Below are 16916 nucleotides of genomic sequence, written 5' to 3'. Positions count from 1 at the left end.
GCGCAAGCGCTGCTATGTCCCAGGGCCCCTGTGTTCCCCCCCTCTTCACCCCCAAGCCCCCCGGCGTTGGTAGGATCATACCAATGACTGAAAAGGGTAATATGTAAATTAGGGGGCGGAGCAGCACGAGAGGCCAGGCCGGCTGCAGCTCGGACGGACGTTTGTCGTACCGGGGCACTGAGGCGTTACCTTGTCTGCAACAGCGGCCAGCCCACGAGGAAGAACAGAAGGCACGTGGGCATTACGGGTATCGTGGGCCGGAGCCTGTCCTGCCGCTGGTCCGGAAAGGGGCTGGGCGGGGCACGTCTAGCCATTGGCTCGATAGTGTTGGTGGGGTCTAGCTAGGCAACGTCTCGCTGGTCTGCCTGCAGCTGCGGGTCAGTGCGCACGCGTGGTTGCTACGTGCTGATGGGGAGGGAGCGGGGATTCAAACGCTACGCGGAGCGGAGCGGAGCTACCTGGCCCTGCCTAAGGGCAGGCGCGGTGAGCGCAGGCTCGGGACGCGGCGGCCGGGCTGCGCCGTGTGTGTGTGTGTGTGTATATATATATAGGGGTCTGGTCTCTGCCCTGGAGCTTGCCCGGCCTGCCGCCGCCCCCAATGCAGCCCCTCCTGGGGCTCCCTGCCCGCGGGGTGTGGGGAGCTTCCCACCCGGGCCGGCTTAACTGTGAGGGGGGAGGAGGGGAATCATTCTCGCCTCAGACCCGCCCCTGGGTGCGGGGGCTGGTGGGGGGTGGCCTGGCCTTCCTTTGTAGCGCTCATGGCTGTCCTCAACAGGCCGTAGTTCCCGGGTCTGTGGGAGTGGGTTATAAACACACGTTATGTCGGGTTGCCCCTGTAGCAGAGTCTTTCCAAGCACGGTTCCATTGTTGGTCGTTTGTGGCCTGGTCGGGCTTGTGACTCGCAAGGCTGGCCCGGCCCCCTGTGCTAGGTGCTGTACAAACTCGGTACAAAATGCTAGCCCTTGTCCCAAATTGCTCACTCTGGCCTTGGCGCAAATGTGCTGAGTGTTTTTGGATCAATGTCTGGTGTTTTGTTTTGTTTTGTTTGTCAGATCTGCAGGGAAGGCAGTCCCCACTCCTAGTTGTGGAGTTCCCAGAGCTGGTTAAAATGGATCAGTCCATGGTGCACCTCTGGGTGAAAACGGAACCCTTCATAGTGGGGGCTTTGCAGATCCCCCCTCCATCCAAGTTCAGCATGCACTATCTCCGGAAGATGTCCACGTATGTCCGGACACGGGCCAGTGAGGGCTGTTATCCACGCCTTTTCTGGCCTATGTGGCGACACATTGCCTGTGGGAAGCTGCAGTTAGCCAAGGATTTGGCCTGGCTCTACTTTGAGATATTTGACAGTCTAGTGGAACGGACTCCAGAGGAACGTCTGGAATGGGCAGAGGTGGTGTCCAGCTGCACGTCAGAAGAGGAACTAGAGAAGCAGAGGAATAAGGCATGAAATATAATGTTGTAATCTTTCTCTGGTGAACTGTTTTAGGCACTGGAGCATGGGTTATGCCAATCAAGGTTGTATGGTTAGGGCCTTTTGCTACTCATGCACAGTCATTTGGGATCACATCCAGCCATTTGATCTGAAGGGTTGTACAATCACATCTCCAACAGCCTTTTTCTCACACTCTTCATGGCAGTGAAGCCCTAATCATTCTGCTAACTGTGCCTGTGAATGCAGATCACGCTACCATTCAAGTTGTTAGTTGTTTTCTGTTTGATTGGTGTAAATACCAGCAACCAGATCTGCTCTTCAGAGCCACATTGCTACTTTTCCATTTTAAATGACAAGATAGCATTACAGAACAAATGTTGTTCAGCAAGATTGCATATGGTTGATATAACTGACAGACACCTTTCTAGAGTAAAACATTTGACATAAAAAGTAACAGGGTCTTGCTTAAACCCTTAAAAGCAGAGAAATCCCAAGTGTGGTTTATTCCTAACACACTACTATTTTTCTACACAATAATATAGGAAGATGTGCACAAAGGAGACTTCTGTAAAGGTGACCTGCAAACAATTTCAATTAGTCTATTCCTTTTTTTCTGCTTTATGATGTATAAAATAGATTTGAACATCTATATTTTTTTTTCTCTGTTTTGTTTCACTTTATCAGGATTGTCAGCTATTGTTTCCCCTGGTTTTGCTGACCGACTTGTAGGGAGAAGGGGGGAAAAAAAAGAAAGGTCTCAGAATGTATGTTCTCCCACAAAGGGTGGGACTATTCAGAAAAGTCATCCTTTAACGTGTTAGTTGGTCTTACAAGAAATGAGATTTAAACAGTCTGATTTAAAAATCCACTCCTCTTTTTCTTGCCTCTTGTAATGTCATTTTGCTTATTCTCTAGTTATTGTAAGGCTAGACAGGACCTGAATTTGTAATGGGGCATGGCAGAAAGTAGAAGAAAACTTTTGTCCTCTGTCTCAAGTCCAATATTTTTCCTTTGCATGTCACTGTTAAAGAACTCTTTCCACACCTTTTTGATAAAATTTTAACACTTTCAGCATTTGTTGATTGTGGCCTTTGTGGAAGGGTCTGGATCAAGGCTTATTCTTGTGGGAGGAACCTGACTTCACTTCCTTTGGTCTGTACTGGAAAAGCCAGTGGTCTTCTGAAATTGTAATGCTGTTCTCTGATAAACTCGTGTGTGGTGCAAAAAGGCATGCTAAGGAGTGCACATATAAAAGATCCATGTGATTGTCCTGAAATCAATTGAGCTTAAACAGCAAGCTCCCTAAGCCAGGAGTAGCTGTCCATTAGTCATTTGCACTGGTCCTTTGGGTCTTGTGTTCATTCACAAAGTCTATGTGCTATTATCTAGTGGGGCTTTGGTAGCGCTTGCAGTAGTCAAGATTGCAAAATAGGTTTGTTTATAACCACTTTTTTGCTCACTGATCTTTGAAATGTACAGCATTTAGGGGGCACGATTTGAACACAGGTCAGCCATTTGAGCTAGAGGGTGAAAAACTATATCCATTTGAAAACCATTCTAACACACTCATTAAAGACTACACTTAATTGTGTTTTTTAATTTGACGCTTGATAATGGTCATTTTTCATTGGAGGGCCTAGTGCTTTTGTTTGATGGTGTCCCACACTGTGCATATTGAGCCCAAGGAGAAGTATTTTTAGGAAATTATGGGCAAGTGGAAAAAAGGTTTGAGAACAAGAGTCTTCCCAGGGTTACCAGTGACATATGCAGTGGCAAATATTGTGATGTAGACAGTGAGAGAGGCGGAGCTTTTTGCATGGTGTAACATGGCTACCAGTGAGGCTTGTAAAGGAGGGGTGTAGAGTTAAAGAAACAGAAACCCCGTAGAAACCAAGCAAGCACCTGTCAAGCCCATAAACCCAATGTGTGTGTGTGTGTGTGTGTGAGCTAGAGCTTTCTTGAGGCTTGTTTAATAGCAGATAGTAACACCACACACCTATTTGTGTAGGGGAGCCACAATCAGTTGTGATATTGTAGCTACCCTGTTATCTATGTTCTAAAATAATAGGCTCTTTGGTTGAATTATTTCATGCATTAGTCATGTTCTGGTATGTGTTAACATTGTGTTCCCCTCTTGGCCAGCTGTCAGTAGACACTTTGCAGTTCCTGCTGTTCTTGTACATTCAGCAGCTAAACAAGATTTCCTTGCGGACATCTCTGATTGGAGAAGAGTGGCCAAGTCCCAGGGACAAATCTCAGGCTGACAACCTGACTGGAAAATCCACCTGTCAAAATAAGGTATTGTTTGTAACCCTGTCCCCACAGAGGTTACTGTGAGGGAGGGGCTGCAAAACCTTCACCTTAAAGTGGGGTGCGGAGCAGATCTGCTTTGTGGGGGAAGTGAACTCCTGCCCAAGGCTTGTGTATGCACCTAGGGGTGCACTTAATCAACTGAGCTAAATAATAAATGAGATGGTTACTATTAATTTTCAAAAATCTAACTTGCCCATAAAAACTTGCAGCAGACTGAACTTTCACATCCAGTCTCAATCTGTGATAGGTTTTTTTAAATTTTCCCGCCCAAATCTTTGCCCTTTAAAATAGAGGAGTGTAACAAGCAGAAAATGTTCATTTATTTCAGAGGCTGCTCCTCTATAATTACATGTTCAGGCTTCTAGGGTAGCCATTCTTAGAGCAATGTCTGAATAAGTTGCACAAAGCTGTGAGAAATAGATTAGTCAAATATAATCAAATGTAGGTGGTTATGTCTTGTATCTCACATTCAGAAGTATCTGAAGTTAGCCAGGTAAGCCAATCCTGCTGCACTACCATATTCGAAAGTGAATTACAAACTGAGGGCAGCACAATAGAGACACTTAGCTGACCCACACCTTGAAAAAAGGCCAGTTGCTAGTGTCAGCAGGATTTTTGTCAGGGATGTGACATCAATACCATACATGTTCCACGTGACACTACAACAAGAACTGTTGAACTGCAACTCAAGAGCATCTGAAACTAAAAATAGGGGTTAGCGGACTTTAAACACAAAGACTTATAATAGACAAGAGGGGGAAAGTGCTTATCCAGGGCTTTGTGCTGAATTTTCCTCTTTACACACACTGTTCAGGGCATTCAGCATCATTCTATAGTGGATGATTTTTGTTAACTGCAGTTCAAGTTCAAAACTAGACTGGCCCATCTTGTGAAGCTTCATGAATAGATAATGGATCTGCCGTATCTATTTCAGAAGCTTCATTCCCCCACAGGTTGGGGGATTATATTCATTGTGCTTATCCTTTTGTGAACTATTGAGGAAATGCCCCTGCTTGATGCTAATTTTCTAGGTATCTGGAATGGGCACTCCAGGTGATTGTAATTCCTTGATGTGGTCCAGTGAGGCCTGTCCAGCATAAGCTGATGTCTTTTGGAGTTTTCATCATCGGCTGTCTCATATTTTGGTCTTCCCTTGCTATGGAGATCTTCAGCACTTGAACCATAATGATCCTTTGAGATGAATGTTTAATGGAATTTTTCCTCATAATGGATTATCTGAGGTTTTTCCCACAACTCCTCCTGAGTTAGTACTTGATTGCATCTATTCTAAGCATCCAGGTTCAATAGGAACCATAATTGCCTTCATGGAGGCTTAGACTGTCAGGTGTTCATTACAGTTCATTCCCACTCTCGTTTCCAAGCACCTGTGTGCTGAACCTTTTCATGAAGAGTGGAGTGGGAATCCATTTCCTTCTCTCACTCTAGCTAATATAATGACTGGTTGGTCATGGCCACGGCAAGTAGAACTATTGAACCTCTTCCACTCTGAAGATGGCTAATGAATCCAGTGTCCTTTATTTGCTGGGGGAGTCTGTTGTGGGGGTAAGAGAAGGCCTGCAGAATCAATGGTTCGTGGGAAGGAGTCTGTATCCTACTTCTACTGATTTCTCCATTTAGAGCTGCTGTGGGTGGGATCTGAGCAGGATGCAATGGATATTGCATTGAGAAAGTGTCTCAGCCCAGTAAGAGCTCCTCTGTTTGTTTTTGTTTTGATTTCTAAGAACTGGAATGATTACACCCACCAAGCGTTTGTGCAGAACCACCTGTTGGATCTGCTGGAACTGCTACTGGACCCGGACCAGCTCACGGCCTCTTCCCATTCCACTCACGGTAGCCTGGTCTCCCCTGAAGCTGTTCGAGCTCTCAGCTTTCTCATTGAGGGGACTGTGAACAAAACCAGGACTGTCCATCCTCTTCATGAGCTTGCTCTCTGGCAGCCCTTGCATGTGAAGAACGGCTACTCGAAGATTACCAAAGCCTTCTCTTTCCCCAAGCTAGAGGTCTGGCTAAGGGCCTGCCTGACTGGGAGCCCGTTTGGGACATCTGCCTGCCTCAAGTCTGGGAAGAAACTTGCGTGGGCACAGCAAGGTATTTGAAAGCCTTGGCTTTGCTCTTTAGTTTTAGGATCAACTTTCCACTCTCTTCTGTTCCTGTTGATTAGGAGTCTGGTTTGTGGGCATTGGTGCTCTCCTGCCTGTCCTCTTGTTTACAGGAGAGAAGGGGGAGTTCATAGCTAAAGAGCTGGTCATATAAAATGCCTTCACCTCCTGTTTCCAAATGCTCCTATTTAACACTCATTACTCCCTCTCTGTTCTCTAGCTTGCATGTGGCCCCCCCCCTGCTTCAAGTTGACATCCAGATATTGTGTGGTGTACATATTGGCTGTTGCTAGCAGGCTTTCTTATTCTTAAAGATACATATTTGTTTGCAAGGTGCATTCTGCTGCATAGTGAACGTTAATGCCTAAGAAAGCAAATGACTGATTGCACAAGTTAAACCCAGGGTTAGGTGGAATTGCTGTATAAGCTGCTCCATATGGCTCTGTCAATATAATTCAGTCCCGACTAATGTTACTACTCTTTTGTTCCTAAGTGGGAACTAACAGATGAATGGGGTGGTCCTCTAGCTGTTCAGGTACTTTCATGGCCTCAGTCACTGTTGTATTTGAGTGCCTCACAAACATTAATGGATTTACCTTCAAACACTCCTCTGCGGTGGGTCAGTATTCTTACTCCCATTTGACAAATGGGAATTGAGGCACAGTGTAGATTAAGTGACTTGCCCAAAGTTGCAGAGGGCAGTCTGTGGAAGTATTACACTGCAGCTGGGAGGTATGACTGCAGCACATGTTGACGTACCCAAGCTATATTTGATCTTCTGTCTGTGGGCATCAGAATGAAGACTCCTGATCTCATTTAACATACGATTATAGCTTTTCAGAGGGAGAGAAAACTAGTCTTAATCCATTCCATCAGACAGAATGGAACAACATCCTATGGTAACAAGTGCCCTGAGGGCAGTATGCCTACAGGGAGCACACCACTTGGTAAGAATACATTGGACCAGACATGCTTCTATTCCATCAGCACAGTGGTGAAAATCTGCAGACTGCTGTAATTCTCAGTTTAGCAGAAAGAGCCCTTATGTTTAGGAGGAATTTCCCAAAGAGAGTTGGGATCTAAATCCCAAGCATCAGGGTGACTTTTTTTGATGGGATATTTACTCTGTGGCTGCCTGGTGAAATGTGATGTCATGGCCCGCCTGCTTAGGAAATACGTTCAGACTTTTTTTCTGCTAATGTATGTAACTTTTGCCTTGCAGTTGAAGGAACAACCAAGAGAGCAAAGATTGCCTGCAATGCCCATATGGTTCCTGAGGTTCACCGCATGGTGGTGATGAGCCAAGTCTACAAACAGACGCTGGCCAAGAGCTCGGATACCCTGGTGGGTGCTCATGTGAAGATTCATCGCTGCAATGAGTCCTTCATATATCTGCTCTCCCCTTTACGGTGAGTATATGTTCTCCTGGGATGCAGTGAAATGTCTTTGGGTGGGTTGCATAGGTATTTCCCGGTTCCCATTAGACATGGCAACCCCATTTTAACAGTGTGTGGCTTTGTCCTGTTCTTGGGCATTCTGGCTTACTTGCGATCTTTCTCTCTTTCAGATCTGTGACCATTGAGAAGTGCAGGAATAGCACTTTTGTCCTGGGCCCTGTGCAGACAGCCATTCACCTCCACAGCTGTGATAATGTCAAAGTCATTGGCATCTGCCACCGTCTGTCTATCTCTTCTACAACAGGCTGCACCTTCAACATTCTCACACCTACACACCCTCTCATTCTCTTGGGTAACCACGCAGTAACTTTTGCCCCTTATCACACCCATTACCCAATGCTTGAGGACCACATGGCCCGGATGGGCCTGGCTACAGTGCCTAACTACTGGGACAGTCCAATGCTGGTGTGCAAAGAGAACAGTGATGCCAGGGTCTTCCAACTCTTACCCCCCAGTGAGTTTTATACCTTTGTTATTCCTTTTGAGATGGAAGGAGACACGACAGAAACACCTGGGGGGCTGCCACATGCATACCAGAAAGCACTGAGTCAACGAGAGCAGAAGATACAGGTTTGGCAAAAAACTGTGAAGGAGGCAGGACTAACCAAGTGAGTAATTTGGCTTCCTCCATATATTGAATGCTCTGAAACTCAACTTGTCCATACAGGCCCTTGCATGAGGTCTGTTTATCTAGTCCAGTGGTCTCCAACCTTTTTATACCCAAGATCACTTTCTGAAATTAAGAGCAGCCCAGGATCTACCCTGCCCCTTCCCCGAAGCCCTGCCCCGCTCACTCCACCCCCACCCGCGTCGCTTGCACTCTCCCACCCTCACTCTTTTTCATCAGGTTGGGGTAGGGGTTTGGGAGGAAGTTTGGGTGCAGGAAGGGGCTCCAGGCTGGGGCAGAGTGTTGGGGTGCAGGAGGGAGTGTGGGGTGCTGGCTCAGGAAGGGGGTTCAGGGCTGGGAGTTTTGGGTGCAGGAAGGAGTATGGGGTGCTGGCTCTGGGAGGGGGGTAGGGGTGTGGGCTTCCGCTGGGCAGCGCTTACCTCGGGCAGCTCCCGGTCTGGGGCGCAGCGGGGCTAAGGCAGGCTCCCTGTCTGCCCTGGTCCCATGCTACTCCCGGAAGGGGCCAACATGCCCCTGTGGCCCCTGGGGGAGGGGATGTGGCGCCACGCGCTGCCCTTCTCTGAAGGCACTGCCTTTGCAGCTCCCATTGGCCGCAGTGCCCTGTTACTGGCCAATGGGAGTTGTGGGGGTGGTGCTTGCAGGTAGGAGCGGCATGTGGCCGGGACAGGCAGAGAGCCTGCCTTAGCAGCCGTCCCATTGCACCGCCAGGTTTTTAGCGATCGACTGGGAGAGTCTCCAGGATCGAGCAGTCAATCGTGATAGACCGGTTGGTGACCACTGATCTAATCTGTGTTTTATGCATGAGTGCATTGGGGGCGTGAGGAGCTGGCAGCATTTGATATCCTGCTTTTGTATTGAAAACTCCTGCCACCTTATTCTGTTTGAAGGAAATCTGGTGTGTGTGTGTGATAAGCTCACAAAATACAGGAAAAATTGTGCAAAGATTTTATGAAATGAAAGAACACGCATACTATGGGGTTCACCCTGTGTGTATTAACTCCTCAAACACAAAATGAGAAGTTTGTAGTTCTGTAAGTAAAACATATTAATGCAGTCAAGTCTCCAGTCTACTAACTAGGCCTTACTTTGCTTTTGTAGCTGATCTTGCATACTATACTAATCTACACTTTTACCAACTTACTGCTTTTTCAGCACCTAGCCTGTTAAGTTTTGAATAAATTAAAACATGTTCTTTTGATGCCAAACTGACTGGATAGGAGTGCAGGACTCCAGATATTGACAGTTCTGAATTTAGCTGGTCCTGTCTTCAGGATTTTACTCTTGGTATCATTTTGATGCAAACAAATTGTCTCCCAGTGTTGATAAATGCAAAGTAATGCACATTGGAAAACATAATCCCAACTATACATATAAAATGATGGGGGTCTAAATTAGCTGGTACCACTTAAGAAAGAGATCTTGAAGTCATTGTGGATAGTTCTCAGAAAACATCCACTCAGTATGCATTGGCAGTCAAAAAAGCAAACCGAATGTTGGGAATCATTAAGAAAGGGATAGATAATAAGACAGAAAATATCATATTCCTTCTATATAAACTCATGGTACGCACACATCTTGAATAGTGCATGCAGATGTGGTTGCCCCATCTCAAAAAAGATATATTGGAATTGGAAAAGGTTCAGAAAAGTGCAACAAAAATTATTAGGGGTATGGAACGGCTGCCGTATGAGGAGAGATTAAAAAGACTGGGATTTTTCAGCTTGAAAAAGAGACGACTGGGGGGGGATATGATAGAGGTCTATAAAATCATGACTGGTATGGAGAAAGTAAATAAGGAAGTGTTATTTACTCCTTCTCATAATACAAGAACTAGGGGCCACCAAATGAAATTAATAGGCCGCAGGTTTTAAAAAAACTGAAGTATTTCTTCACACAACGCACAGTCAACCTGTGGAACTCCTTGCCAAAGGATGCTGTGAAGGTCAAGACTATAACAGAGTTCAAAAAAGAACTAGATAAATTCATGGAGGTTAGGCAGGGATGGTGTCCCTAGCCTCTGTTTGGTCAGAAACAGGGAATGGACGATGGGATGGATCACTTGATGATTACCTGTTCTGTTCATACCCTCTGGGGCCACCTGGTTTTAGGCCACTGTCAGAAGACAGGATACTGGGCTAGATGGACCTTTGGTCTGACCTGGTATGTCCATTCTTATGTTCTTATAACCTCCTTTACAAACCCACAATAGGGATAGAACTCTGGTCTTCAATTTTAAAGGCTAGAATAGAAGGAAGCAACAATAGCTTGTGTTTCAGCTGTTTTTTTTGTTTCCCTAGAAACAAAGCCTGTGGCTTCTATATTTGGGGGTCAGTAAGTCAAGTCATGGAGAGAGTCCAAAGCTTCTCTGAATTGTTTAATTTTGGATGGTCTCAGTCCTCAGTTTAGTTAGATGAAGCCAGGGTTCCAATGAGACAGAGTAGTATCATTGGTCTGTGATTTGTCAAGTCCTTCCAGACCACCACCTTTTGTTTAGAGCCTGAAGAGTCCCTTGTCATGAATACTACATTTGATCAAGGTGCTCTTTGCACTCAGTGCAGATTTCAAGACTTGACTAGATTGGAAAATGGCCTTGGTATCTGACAGTCTTCTGATTCAGAATTTCTGTTGCACTGCATTACATTTGTCTATCTTGAATCCTGACTCCTCCAATGCCCATGTGTGTATATGTCTTGTTGAGTAAAGGCAGCACTTCAGACGTGAGTGATTTAATACCATTGATGTGAGGGGTTGGGTAAGTAGCATGGGGTTAATGTGTCACTCTCTCCTCTGGAGATGACTATTTAAATTTTGCCTGGGTTACAAATGGCAGATATGTATAGACTTAAGTTTTATGTGATGTAGGTTTTTTAGTAAAAGTCACAGGACGTGGGCAATGAACAATAAATCATGGAAACCAGAGCTCCGCCGCCTGGGGCTGAAGTCACAGAGGTCACACAAAATCACCGAATCCCTGACCTCCGTGACAGACTCATAGCCTTAGGTATGTATAATTGTCTGCCTGTGCTCTGAGAATCCTAGGGCAGAAATCCTACAGGGCAGAGGTACAGTAACAGCAATATGGGGAAGTCTGCGTGGCTTATTTCAACACCAGCAGTCTCTCTTTCAGGGGTATTCTAACTAATAGTTTTGATTAGGTGAATTCAATCTTTCCCATGTGGGCAATATGGGAAGCAAATCCAATGGCTTTGTTAGGCATGGTAAGTGTAGATCTGTTGCTTATTTTCAGTGAGGATGGAAAAGGCTACTCATTTGAGTAGCCAAAGAGAGATGTTTGGAAGTGTGGTGTGAATGCTTACAAGACTATTTCACTTGCTACGTTGCTGATGTCCTGGTGGGTTTCAGGGATCAGAGGAAGCAGTTCCAGGTGCTGGTGGAGAACAAATTCTATGAATGGCTAATTCACACAGGACATCGTCAGCAGCTGGACAGCCTTGTGCCTCCTGCAGCAGGCTCCAAGCAAGCAGCAGGATAGGATGCTCTTCTTTAACAGAAGGAAAGGAAGGGTGAGTACTGGGACAGTTTCTCTCCTGCTACATGATGGAGAAATTGTCATACTACTTTACATACATTTGTGTGCACATGGTATCCAGATAGAAACAATGAATGTGAAATTGTGTCCGTGGGCCTCCTCCCAGCTTCAGATCTGGCTTTGGTTTTCAGTTTGGAGTCAAAACCTCCTCTGAGCTTCTATCTACTCCCTTGTGCACTCCAATTCTTCCTTCCATCCCCATGGTCTTTCTGGCTGAAGAGTTCTATATGGATCTCTTCCATCAGAAACTGAAATCATAATTTTGAAATGAGGTTGAAGTGCTTCACTTACGCCTCTGGTCTGTATATAGTATCTGTCTCTGACAAACCAGCCTGCATGTGTCTGCATAGACAAGATGTACGCTTCAGGTATAGTCTGAAACCAAATCAGTTAGAACAGTATAGTTGTTCTGATGCCCTTACTTGCCCTCATCTCCTGCTGCTCAGCATGTACCTGAGGGCTTGTCTACATGGGGGTTTAATCCACAGTAGCTCGAGTCAGACTAGTGTGAAAATGCCTGTGCAATCACGATGCAATTCATTAGAGCGCAGTTATACCGCAAACTTTGGAATCCTTTTTCAAAGTGTATTATGTTCGATGCAAATTGTGTTAGTGCAGTTGACTGTGTGGACACAGTGCTGCCATGCAGTACTTGGGCAGTTATTCAGCTGGTATCCCACGTTGCTGTGCATGTGTCCATTATTGATCTGTCTGTTTATCTGTGTGCCTTCCACTACTCTGGGATCAAGTTGACTGGATGTTCCTTCCCCTGTTTAAAAATTGTCATGGGAACAGAGTTTGCCCATTTGCTCCTGGATTCAAATATATTGGCATTCCTTCACGCTCCAGCAGCCTTTGCAACATGCCTTGAGCACCCACTTGGAGTCTTGCTGTGCCCCAGATCTCATCGCCCCCTGGGGGTCAGTGCAGGAAGTTCTTGTGGCCAGCCACCAGATGAAGGATCTCTTTTTGGACATTGCTCAATAGTGGCCCATAAGGGGCCACAACCAGGATGCTGACCAGTGTGGGATAAAGAGCAAACAGCTCAGGAGGACTTAGATTAAAGCCAGGAATGCCAGGAAAAGGTCCAGCAGTGGAATTGTATCCTATTTATTTCTTGAGGAGCTGGATGGGCTTTTGATCAATTACATCGTTACCAAGCCTGAGGAGCTTGTGGACCCTGATACTCCCCCTGTAGACTGCAGACAAGTGGCAAGAGTTATCAGAGGAGGAACATGAGGAAGGCAGTGAGGGGCTCTCCCCAGCAAGTCAGGATCTCATCAGGAATCAGGACCTTGATTCTGGCTATGTAGGTGAGCCAGAAACCAGGCTGAGACTGAGGGGCAGATTACATGCCATTCAGATAGGATTTATCTTTATAACACTGCCAGAGAAGGCAGGAGAGGGGACGTCAGCCGCCGCTACGATCCAGCGGCTGCAGCCCGTATTCAGAAACTATACAGGATGAACCGGACGAAAGCCATGAGGGAGATCCTCGACGGGACATCCTCCTACTGTGCCATCCAGCCCGAGAGGCTCTACTCCTACTTCAAGGATGTGCTTGATCACGAGGCCCAGACCAACTTGCGACGCCCAGAGTGCCTTTCCCCGCTACCCCGGATCGACCTCACGAAGGACTTGGAGTGAGATTTTTTCCCCGCAGGAGGTGCAGGCGAGGCTGTCGAGGACCAAAAACACCGCCCCTGGAAAAGATGGCATCCGCTACCCCCGCTGAAGAAGCGAGACCCCGGCTGCTTGGTGCTCGCTGCCATCTTCAACAAATGCAAGCAGTTCCATCGCGTTCCCCACTCCTGGAAAAAGTCCATGACCATGCTCATCCACAAAAAAGGCGATCGAGACGACCCCGGCAACTGGAGGCCCATCTCCCTCTGCTCCACCATCTACAAGCTGTATGCCAGCTGCCTCGTGGCAAGGATCACAGACTGGTCAGTGTGCGGGGGCGCCGTCAGCGCAGTGCAGAAGGGTTTCATGTCCTGTGAGGGATGCTACGAGCACAACTTCCTCCTTCAGACGGCCATCCAGGAGGCCAGGAGGTCCAAGAGGCAGTGCGCAGTAGCATGGCTTGACCTGACCAACGCCTTTGGGTCCATACCCCACCATCACATCTTTGCCACCCTGGGAGAGTTCGAGATGCCAGAAACCTTCATCCAGATCCTCCGGGACCTCTACAAGGACTGCACCACCACCATCCACGCCACGGACGGAGAGACAGATGCCATCCCCATCCGCCGCGGCGTGAAACAAGGATGCCCCCTTAGCTCCATCATCTTCAACCTGGCCATGGAACCGCTCATCCGAGCCATCTCCAGTGGCCTGACCGGCTTCGACCTGCACGGCAAAAAACTCAGCATTCTGGCCTACGCGGACGATCTGGTCCTGACCGCGGACAACCCAGAGAGCCTCCAAGGTATGCTAGATGCCACCAGCTGAGCTACTGACTGGATGGGGCTCCGCTTCAATGCGAAGAAGTGCGCAACTCTGCATATTGATGGCAGCAAAAGGGACTCGGTGCAGACAACAGGGTTCCAGATCCAGGGTGAGCCCGTCATCCCCCTGGCAGAGGGGCAGGCATACCAGCACCTGGGCATGCCAACAGGGTTCCGTGTCCGGCAGACACCCAAGGACACCATCCAGAAGATCTTGCAGGATGCCGCCACGATAGATGCCTCCCTGCTGGCACCGTGGCAGAAGATAAACGCCCTCAACACCTTCCTGATCCCACGCATCTCGTTCGCCCTAAGAGGATCCGCCATGGCGAAGGTGCCCCTCAACAAGGCAGACAAGATCATCCGGAAGCTGGTGAAGTAGTGGTTGTTCCTTCCCCAGAGAGCCAGCAACTAGCAGGTCTACATTGCCCACAGGCACGGCGGTGCCAACGTCCCCCGCATGGGTGACCTGTGCGACGTCGCGGTGATAACTCACGCCTGCTGACATGTCCCGACGCCACGGTGAGGAACATTGCAGCGAACGCCCTGTGTGATGCGACAGAGAAGCGGATTGGCAGAGCCCCCTCGAACCAAGACATCGCCACCTTCCTGAGTGGCTCCCTGGATGGGGAATTCGGATGGGACGGGCGCGACATCGCTTCACGGTGGTCCCGCACTCGCAACGCCACGCGTCGCCTGGGGAAGAACATCAGCTGCCATTGGGAGTGGTGTGAGGAGTGCCAGGAGCTGGGAGTCCGGGTGCCGCAGATCAGGTCGGACGACAACACCATCATCACCCCGATGGCCAGGGGCTTGGTGGAGAGGACTCTGAAGGCCACCATCCGCTCGCTGTACGTGGAAACCCTGAAGTGTAAACCGGACCAGGGTAAAGCCTTTGAGTTGACCAGCAAGTGGGACGCCAGCAAACCAGTTCCTTGCTGGGGGCGGCTTCACCCGTTTCGCCGACTGGCGGTTCATCCACCGTGTCCAGCTTAACTGCGTCCCGCTCAATGGAGCCGTCCGCCACGGGAACCGAGACAACGTTGCAGGAAGTGTGGCTACCCCAACGAAAACGTCCTGTGCAGCTACAAACCCCACTCCAGAGCCTGGCAGCTGCGCCACAAAGCCATCCAGAACCGCCTGGTGAAAGCCATCGCGCCACGCCTGGGGGAGATCTCCGTGAACTGCACCATCCCCGGTACCGACAGCCAGCTACGACCTGACGTGGTCGTCGCCGACAAGGCCCAGAAAAAGATCATCCTCGTTGACGTCATGGTCTCCTTTGAGAACAGGACTCCGGCATTTTGTGAAGCCCGAGCTCGTAAGCTGGAAAAGTACGCCCCCCCCCCGGCTGACACCCTGAGAGCGAAGGGCTATGAGGTGCAGATGGACGCCCTGTTTGTCGGAGCCCTGGGCGCCTGGGACTCCTGCAACGAGCGTGTGCTGCGGACCTGTGGGATTGGTCGACGCTACGCACGTCTCATGCGGCGCCTCATGATCTCAGACGCCATCCGATGGTCCAGGGACATCTACATCGAGCACGTCACCAGCCACCAACAGTACCAGGAGGCATGAGCCAGAGTGACATCGTTCTCCCACAACGAGAAAGGAACCAAGTGACCTTCTCAATTGGATCATATGAACTGGAACCATAAACTCCCTAAACATTAAATCTCACCAAATGAGAGTCAATCCATCCTCATCATCATATCCACTCATTATACTCCACACCCGAACACAACCACTCTATGAACTTCATACCCTCATATCTCAATGTCTGTACTTTGACCCATCAACCTTTTACCCCCAATCGGGGATATTGCAGATAATGGATTCCTCATGCCACCTGATCTTAAGCCAGTGTTTGCACCCTCGATAATCTGTATGTTATTCCCTGATAACCAGAAACGTCTATGCTCAAACTCTGTTCACAATTTTTTTTTTCATCATCTTAATAAAATTTTAATTTGTTATATGACACCACTGTGCTAGCTTCTGAGCCAAGTGCCCCATGGCTACAGCCTTTTTTGGCGGGTGAGAGCTGGGAGCCTTTCCGAGTCTCCAGCACCTGCCTCCCTTTATTAGCCCACATTTTCAAAATGGCGTCTACTCCAGCCGAGCAATTGGCTTCTGTCTCAGGCGAAAACCTCGACCATCAACTCTTTACAAGCATATGCCACGGAGGACATGTATCCATCTACCTTATTTTCTTTTCTCTTTTCTGCATCTGTCCTGTCTGGCAAATGCGAGCTCCCTCTTCGCCTCCAAAACCCCTGTCTATCTGCTCAAAATAGTGGCTGGCAGCATGGCACAGCTGCAATCTTTACTCCAGGGGTAAGCAACCTATGGCACACATGCTGAAGGCAGCACGTGAGCTGATTTTCAGTGGCACTCACACTGCCCGGGTCCTGGCCACCGGTCCGGGGGGGGCTCTGCATTTTAATTTAATTTTAAATGAAGCTCTTAAACATTTTAAAAATCTTATTTACTTTACATACAACAATAGTATATATAGACTTACAGAAAAAGACCTTCTAAAAATGTTAAAATGTATTACTGGCATGCAAAACCTTAAATTAGAGTGAATAAATGAAGACTCGGCACACCACTTCTGAAAGGTTGCCGACCCCTGCAACTCTATCTCTCATTCCCTCGCTCCCCTCCCGCAGCATATTTGAATAATGAAAACACTCAGTTGTGCAACTTTGAGCCATTTGGGACAGTGGCTCTGGGAAAAGTGGTTTGGTTAGTAGTCTCAGATGACATGGGCATTGCATGCCTGTAAAGCACTAAGCCTACAGCTCCCTGATGAGCTATAAACATGCATTCATACACAGAAAGAGATCAACCTTATGGATAGCATACAGCTTTTAATGTCTTTCCACAGACTTGCATAGAGAGAGGGTTGGAGCAGTTCGTGTTTCGGACAGTCAGTGCAGAACCTGATCTGTTTTTCTCTGCACTTT

General features: G+C 48.0%; 1 protein-coding gene across 6 annotated transcripts in view; it reads left to right on the top strand.

Moving 5' to 3' along the window:
* The first annotated feature begins 16 nt into the window (after positions 1 to 16).
* TBCCD1 (TBCC domain containing 1) overlaps positions 17 to 16916 on the top strand; it is a 24999-nt gene continuing 8099 nt past the window's right edge. The window contains exons 1-7 of one of the 6 annotated variants that reach the window (XM_034780511.1): positions 17 to 230; positions 1053 to 1444; positions 3578 to 3733; positions 5491 to 5857; positions 7091 to 7277; positions 7436 to 7933; positions 11317 to 11477. In XM_034780511.1, the coding sequence (XP_034636402.1) occupies positions 1109 to 1444; positions 3578 to 3733; positions 5491 to 5857; positions 7091 to 7277; positions 7436 to 7933; positions 11317 to 11446 (1674 nt within the window). In that variant the 5' untranslated portion in view covers positions 17 to 230; positions 1053 to 1108 and the 3' untranslated portion in view covers positions 11447 to 11477. Of the gene's footprint in view, positions 378 to 428; positions 484 to 535; positions 1445 to 3577; positions 3734 to 5490; positions 5858 to 7090; positions 7278 to 7435; positions 7934 to 11316; positions 11478 to 16916 lie in introns of those variants that run through there. The other 5 variants (XM_034780510.1, XM_034780509.1, XM_034780512.1 and 2 more) reach the window with 5 other exon arrangements.

Source organism: Trachemys scripta, chromosome 9, assembly GCF_013100865.1.
Source record: "Trachemys scripta elegans isolate TJP31775 chromosome 9, CAS_Tse_1.0, whole genome shotgun sequence".
Classification (NCBI taxonomy): domain Eukaryota; kingdom Metazoa; phylum Chordata; order Testudines; family Emydidae; genus Trachemys; species Trachemys scripta.
This window is presented reverse-complemented; position numbering and strand designations above follow the sequence as displayed.